We start from the raw sequence: 7,321 nt of genomic DNA on the forward strand, positions 1-7,321 counted from the left end.
CCATTGACAAGCTTGCTCCATACACCTGCAAGCAATTTGCCGGCTCCGGTACCAGAGAATTGCAGAGATGGCAGCTCGCACCTATTTGATTTTTTTTTTCCTTTTCTCAATGCACAGCAAATTTGGCTTTCAGTGCGTTATCTCTTTTGTTAATGCAAAAAGATTCCCTGGGCGAAAAAATTGCTCATAATTACCAGAGAGATGGGGAAACTGCATTAGAATAAATAAACCTGAAATTACTGTAATTATGTTGTGTTTGATGGGCCCGGCTTGTAATCAAGAAGAGAATACAGTGAAATGATGCTGACCCTCTTGGGTTTGCAGCTGTACGCGCACTTTGGGGTCTTTTTTTGCAGAAAAGAGTCATTTTGATAATCATTAAGCTGTGTGTAACCTATTTCAGAAGTGTTTTAAAATGAGGTTCACATTTTTTGAACAAGGGAAAAAAATCCCAAAATTGCATTTTGCCATTACAGACTCATACATAAGGAAAGGTTGTGTTTTCTAAGTGACAATTGTTAAGACATAATATTCGAAATCAGTATTTAATCATTATAATGAGGTATTGTTTAAATATAACCACCTTTAGATTATTCATAGTTTAATTAATATACTCATTATGAAAATTTTTGAATCAGATATTTGATGAACTACTTGTCAGTAACAAGGCAGCATTAATTAGGCCTATATTGAGATTAACATTTTTTAAAAGTACAACCGCTTATAATTATAATAAAGCCTAACTAAAGACCGTTTTCGTTGAGCTAAAACTAATAATTTCTCTATTTGAACTGTTAGCAAGAGATTATTAAATTAGTATAAGCTAATATCTCAAAGTATTACAATCCGCTTGACCAAACAGATTTTGCCTGTAGCTTGAGGCGTTGGGCCCTAGCTGGCGTCTGGGGGACCTGAGTCAGATGCGGGACAGAAATCTTCGCACTACCAAAGTCACATCTCGTAGGGGAAATTGAACCTAGGAAGACCCCCTACCTCGCGCGGGAGCTGGGAAATTGATTCCTTCCTTAGCTTTGAGGCCCATCTGACTGCCCACATCCTGGTTTCTGAGGTTTGATCTCTCCCATTAGCGCTGGTGCTTCTAGGTGCTGCGGAGAAAAGTCCCAATCTCAGTCCTGGAAGGGGCTTGGAGGTCCCCGGCATCATTCCCCCACCCCGACTACTTTCCCTGCTTCCATCACACCGCCTCCCCCTACCCCCAGCAGCCCCGCCACTTCCTCCTCCCCTTCCCAAAGGGCGTCGGAAGAGCCTGGCGCATCTGATCTTTCACCAGCACCAATTGAAAAATGGGTGCTTGTCACAACACAGATCACTGCCTTCCGGGCTCTGCTCCCCACCGCGCGCCTGAAAGGGCCCCCCAAAGGTGGAGGGCCAGCTCCCGCGGGCAGCAGCGCTGGAAGGCGAGTGCGGGAGAAGCAGGAATAGCGCTTGACAGCCGGTCTGGGACCGCAGCATTCCGGGACTGCCTCTGTTCGGCTGCGGGATCTGGGGTTGGGGTTGGGGTTGGGCTCGGACGCAGGGCCACGAGAAGGGAACAAACTGGTTCTAGTCCCTTGAAGCCCGTGTTCCTCTGGAGGAAACTAATCTGAGCAAGCGCTTCACTAGAGGTGCTCCCATAAGGGCCTCGCCTTGGGACTTTCGGACTGGGATGAGATGGGAGTGGTGTGCTTGATTTTGGTCAGATTTTGGGGTTCCAAAGAGTCAGCCACCCTTTCCTTAGCACCTCCATTTCTGTGAGGTGCAGAGAAAGGCCCCGGATCATTAGACAGGAACCTGCCTTTCTCACTGTGGAGCTCCCAGGGTGGCTCCCTGGGACTGTGCCCTGTCCCCTGGAGCGCACTGATTGATAGAGGGGCAGTCTGACAGACGTGTCTTTCCGGGCCCCTGCTTGGCGTCTGGCTGCGTCTTTTCCGCGACGGAATCCAGCGCCTCCGGGCACGCAAAAGCAGGGAGGCCTGATCCGGAGGAAGGCTAGAGGCAAAGCAGTGTCTCTGCTTCCCGGCCTCTCAGACTCCCAACCTCCTGGCCTCCCAAGAGCTGGCTGGGTGTGGGAAAAACTGAAATCGTCCTGGCCGGCTGAATTTGAACTCTGACTTCATCTCCTCTCAGCTGGTCTTCAACATCCTGTTGGTTCCTGAGCGTCAGCTCTGCCCTGATGCACCTGTTCCTGATCCCCCTTGCTGGGGAACCCTCGCCAGGCATTCTCTCCTTACCCTTCCAGTTCAGGTAGGAATCAGACACCGTGGGGGTCAATGGAGCAAGGCAGGAAGAAAAAGTCCAATGGGGCACCCCACAGGCCTCTGACGATACCCTGTTGTTTCTGGGGTACAGGGTCCCCATTCTATCACCGATAAGTTGATAAGTCGCTGACCCTGTATGAACTGTCTCCAGAGGTGGGAACCTGGCCTGGCCCCCTGGCACACCCTCACACAGCACAAGAGAGAGCAGTTCTTTCAAGAAATCATAATTTTACTGTCTCAAAGAAACTTTATAACTTATTTACAAAGTTTTTTTTCCCAAGATACAAAGCAATAAGTTAACATTCTCAATATAAAACTAAACTTTGACATAGAGAACACAAAACACAGTTGATTTCAATTGATCACATTTTCCAAATTTCACAAGTAAAATGTCAAGATTCTCATTTCACAAAGCATGGGGTTTTACAGCCACACACAACAGAACGCAAAAAGGCTAAGCTTGTGCAACATGTTTACAGAACAACAATAATAACAATAATAATAATAACAATAATATGTACAGTCATTAGATCCTGCACTGGAGATTGTGCGTTCAGGGTGGTGACTGGCATTATTCTGTGGTCGAGCCTCTAGGGATAGTTGTAAAGCTGATTTTGTCTTATTTTAAAGCCCACTGGAATTAGGGTGCTTGTTCTCGCCTGTTTTCTCTCTACTCCCCATTTGTCCTTGCTCCCTCTTTCTACCCAAGGAGGAAATCAGTATTTTCCTTCTTGTCCAGGCGAAGCAACCAAGAGTTCCTCCCGAGGTGAGAAAATCATGTTGGCTTCATTTATTGTTCTTTTAAAAATTATTTATTAAATAATGTCGGACATGTAAAAAATGCAAATCATTCGGCTCCAAACTCTCCATACCAGAGAAGTACAAAAGTTACTGTATAAATTAAAAATCACCACGTCCTCCTTATTCGTTTCTCCCCGTGCGTTTAAGGTAAACAGTGCGTTTGAACAGTGCGTTCCTTGCGCCCAGCAGAACCTTGAATTGGCAAACAGCCTCAGGCAAAGTCCATTTCTCAATAAATAAAACCCCCTCCCTCCAATGCCCCCAGATTCCCACACCAGCTACACAGATGGTCAGGCAGAGTGTCCCAGGATCCGGAGATGGTCAGCCAGGCAGGACCCGGGCCGCTCAGACCTGGTGACATTTTTCTGAGGCCGCAGAATGAGGACAGCGGACGGATGAGGACCTGGACTTTACCAGCGCACAGACAGAGCAAAAGGAGACAGGAGACTGACAGGACAGAAAAGAACTTTTGCTTTTTCTACATTTTGTTTTTGTTTTGTTTTTTCCTGATAGTCCCACGAAGCTGAAGGTCGGCGGGTCGGGTAGAGCGGGTTTATCTTGCTGCTTGGGCTGTCTCAGGTGGCAGTGCCTTCCCTCCAAGGCCACTCTCTGCTGCCACTGCTCGGCCCAGGCCAGGGTTCAGGCTAGAGCGCGGGCGCCGGGAAGTTGCTGGGCCGGACCTCGCGGGGCTCCGAGGAGATGGAGGGCGTCCCGCCTCCACTGTTCCTTCTTCCCTCTGGGTCCTTCTTTTCCGGACGGGGTGGATGGACCTGGAGGCGGGAGGGACCTGGGCCGGGGAGACAAGAAGGAGACGGGCGGGCAACCTCACATAAGTTGGGGTTGCTGCATAGCTTCTTGGTGCGCTGAAGGATACCACGATGTGTAGCTGGGGATATAGGAGCCCGCGTTTCCGCCTGAGCCCTTTCCGGATGAAGAGTTAGGGTTCCAGCCGGGCGGCACGGGTGGGGAGCCAGCAGACAGGGCCCGGCCGTTGGCCAACGCACTACCCTCCAGAGCCGCCCCACCCTGCTTCATCAGCTTCTTGAACTTGGATCGCTTGTTTTGGAACCAGATCTTGACCTGCAAGAGCGGACAACAACGTGACTCAGGCTGGGACCACTGAGACTACCTAGGTCACAGGGAGGAAAAAAGGGACGGCAGAACAGCAGAGATAGAACCTCCCAACCCTGCGCCAGCTGGCAGCTCCCTGCCAGAGAAGCAGAGACATCCCTCCTTCCTCCCTACCCCCGTAAGAGCCAAAGGCTCGAAGGCCGAACCGCCCGCCGCTGTCAGCCCATCGGGGCAGCTCTCAGAGAGCCAGGGAGGAGTTGTGATGAGGGGAGAACAGGGATCCAGGCCTTAGCCTGCCAGGGGCTCAGTCTGACCGTGGCTACCGCCTGCGGAAGATACAGCGCCTGCATAACACCGAGCCAGCAATTCCAATATCAACATCAATAAAAAGAATCGAAAACCTAGGAGGGAGTGGAGGAAATTTATTTGCAACGCGACCCAACTTTTCTATGCGCCATCCTTTCTGCCCTTGAGTTGGGACGGACTAAGGAGGCCTCAAGGTTTTGCTGAACTTTTCTTTGGATTCAAAACTATTCTTGCCCTAAGGTCTGTTTGCTTTCTCCAGCTCTGCTCCAAATCCCGGACTGGACGTCGGAAACCCGCGCCCGCCGCCGTCAGGAACGCTCACTGGCTCCCCGGAGTCTTAGAGAAAGCCGGGAAGGAAGGTCCCGTTTCTCCTCTGAGGTCTGGGACTTGAGAGGTGAGAGGGCGGAGGAAAGGATCTCCCCCCACCCCCAACCGGTGAGAAGGAGGAGGAGGAGGGAGGCCGAGGCGCGGACCCAGGCCCCGAGTGATTAGTCACACAATTTAAAGGCAAAGGAGGGATTAAGCCCCGAGTCTATTGTTCCAGTTGTTTAGGCACGTGTGACCTCAGAGTTCCCAAACAAAACGTCTGGGGAAATCCTTCCTGCGCCCTAATCAGATTGTCCAGGGACAGAGGGCCGAGCGGCAGGCAGCTCGGGATACCGAGAGCAGCGACAGAGCTAGGGCAGAGGGAATGAGGGAGGAAGGAGACACGCTGAGAGCCAGGGGTGGACACAAACACATACACACAGTGACACCCCGACCCTGAGGCCCAGTGAGCAAGAAATGAAGAACCGGGCGCAGGCCGGCCACGGAAAGCCTGCGTGGCGGAACGGAGCGGCAGCGGCGAGGTACCTGAGTCTGTGTGAGTCCCAAAGAGGCCGCGAGCTCCGCCCTCTCCGGCAGAGCTAGGTACTGAGTTTGCTGGAACCTCCGGTTCAAAGCCTGCAACTGCAAACTGGAATAAATCGTCCTGGGTTTACGGATCTTTTTTCCCTTGCCATTGAAGCGCACTTCACCGCCTTCCACCACCGTGCTCTTCTCCGAGTCCGCCCCTGGAGGGACAGCAGAAGCAGGGCCCGTTGTTAATACGAGGGGCCGCCTTTAGTGCGAACAGCCGAGAGCGAGTGGCTACCGAAGGGTGGCGGAGGCAGGACCAGGGAGAGAACGTTCAAGAAACTCTGAAAGCCAGGGAAGGGTCCCCCAAAATCCGAGGGCCTGTCCCGGGCCGCTGCAGGACGGATAGAGCCGTTCCCAGGAGCGCAGCTCCTGCCTTTGCAGGGAAAGTTTGCTATTTTTGCAGGCGGTAGTTGAGGTTTAATTACCCTTAATTGCATACATTGTTTATAGCGCGACGCAATAAATAATTACCGAGACTAATACGTGCACATGTGGGTTTCTGTTTTCCAGCGGGGCATTGTGTGCTCTGCACACCGAGCCGCCCAGAGGCCCAGCCAGTGCCAGGAGACGCTCTGGGATTTATCCTTTGCTGGATAGTTGCAAATTGAGGGAATTTTTAAAAAAATTTATTTGCTGTCACAAGGATCTATAGATTGATATTCGAAACCTCCACTGCTCCCGCGCCCTCCCCACCCCCACCCCACCTCGCTCTCCTCTCTTCTCTTTCTCTCTCTCTCCCTCTCCTCTTCTCCCCCGCTCCTCCTCTCCCTCTCCCTGGCAAGCGCACGTACCTGGGTCCTCCAGGCGGCTCTGGGCGAGGCTGGCGCTGCCCGGGTAGGACTGCACCGAACTGATGTAGGGGCTGGATGCGTGGCTGCTGACCGAGTTGACGTAGGGGTAGCCCAGCGGTCGGGAGAAGGACGAGGCTGAGCTGTAGGCGCCGTCGGGCTGCGAATGGCCCGCCGAGTGTAAACAGTGCATGGAGTAGTGCCCGTGGGACATGGGAGAAGGAGACATTTGCTGGTTGGGCGGCCCAAACTCCATAAACACCGCCTTGCCCGACACGGGGCTGTTGAGACTTTCTGGCATGGTGGTCATGGTCATCTCTTCTCGCGGGGTCTGGGTGTGGGACTTTCTCTCCTCTGCTTCCCTTTTGGGGGTCTCTATGTTTCTCAGGACAGGAAGGAACCCAATTTAAGCGGAACAGGGGTTTTCACTTTCCATTCATAAGAAAATGGAGTTTGTCTCTTTGAAAAGTCTAAGCATGATGCTGCTGAGCTCCCCAAACTCGGTTCAAAGCTTTGACTCAGCCAAGGTCATAAATATTCATGAGCTGGCGGAGCTGATTGGTCCGCTGTCTTGCATAATCACTGGGGATTGGTCCGAGGCTCTCGGGCTCCGCTGGACTAGAGCGGGCTAGGCGGCCGGGCCTCGGGAGAGACGCATCCACACTTCCCGACCGGGGCTCCTCTGCAACAGAGCGCGCCGGGCAGGAAGCACAATGGGCTGCGGCGTCTGCGCCAGGGCCGCTGCGGCCCGCGGCTCATCGGCCTCCCGCCTCCCTCGCGCGCTTTCCTCCCCAGGAACCAACCAGCGGCTCCGCGCCGCCGCCCCCTACCACTGTCCCCACCCTTCAGCAGTCCCTAACGCCGGACACCCGGGACCGCTTCTCGTCGCTGCCACTCAGTCCGGCGCAGAGCTAGGGCGGCTCAGGAGGAGCCTGACCTCTGCCTCTGGAGCGCGGAGTCGCGCACTGGGGGCGCCCGAGGCGGCCAACAGACAGAGGTCCTGCCAAGAGCCTTGTGCCTAGCGCAGCGCCCATCCGGCCGCGCCTCCCCGGTACGCTCTGCCACATCCCTGGAGTCGGGGCTTAGGGGCCCTCCCTGCGAACTCACTCACTCGGCCGCTGCGCCAACGCTGCTGTCGCTCCCTGGGGCCCGCTCGCATTGCTCCAGGCCCAGCTGGCCACTCCAGCTCGAGGCTGCACG

General features: G+C 53.6%; 1 protein-coding gene across 3 annotated transcripts; it reads right to left on the reverse strand.

Annotated features, from left to right (window-relative positions):
• Positions 1 to 2,469: 2,469 nt before the first annotated feature.
• DLX1 (distal-less homeobox 1) lies at positions 2,470 to 7,321 on the reverse strand. Of its 3 annotated transcripts, none has more exons than XM_032755367.2 (4): positions 7,233 to 7,321; positions 6,125 to 6,803; positions 5,289 to 5,488; positions 2,470 to 4,139 (listed from the first exon to the last, which is right to left on the reverse strand). In XM_032755367.2, exons 2-4 carry the CDS (start codon positions 6,435 to 6,437, stop codon positions 3,885 to 3,887), a joined length of 768 nt encoding a protein of 255 aa, XP_032611258.1. In that variant the 5' UTR covers positions 6,438 to 6,803; positions 7,233 to 7,321; the 3' UTR covers positions 2,470 to 3,884. The 3 variants fall into 3 exon arrangements, with proteins under 3 accessions (XP_032611258.1, XP_032611259.1, XP_058297129.1); XM_032755368.2 differs by having other exon boundaries at positions 2,496 to 4,139; positions 7,229 to 7,311; XM_058441146.1 differs by lacking the exons at positions 5,289 to 5,488; positions 7,233 to 7,321 and having other exon boundaries at positions 4,063 to 4,139; positions 6,125 to 6,868.

This window comes from Hylobates moloch, unplaced genomic scaffold (genome assembly GCF_009828535.3).
Source record: "Hylobates moloch isolate HMO894 unplaced genomic scaffold, HMol_V3 SCAFFOLD_1, whole genome shotgun sequence".
In the NCBI taxonomy this organism is placed as follows: domain Eukaryota; kingdom Metazoa; phylum Chordata; class Mammalia; order Primates; family Hylobatidae; genus Hylobates; species Hylobates moloch.

Coding starts and splice junctions, on each gene's coding strand:
- DLX1 (XM_032755367.2), bottom strand. CDS start 6,437: ATGACCATGACCACCATGCCAGAAAGTCTCAACAGCCCCGTGTCGGGC. Junction 5,489..6,124: donor GAGCCGCCTGGAGGACCCAG/GTACGTGCGCTT, acceptor CTGTCCCTCCAG/GGGCGGACTCGGAGAAGAGC. Junction 4,140..5,288: donor TGGGACTCACACAGACTCAG/GTACCTCGCCGC, acceptor CCGCTCTTGCAG/GTCAAGATCTGGTTCCAAAA.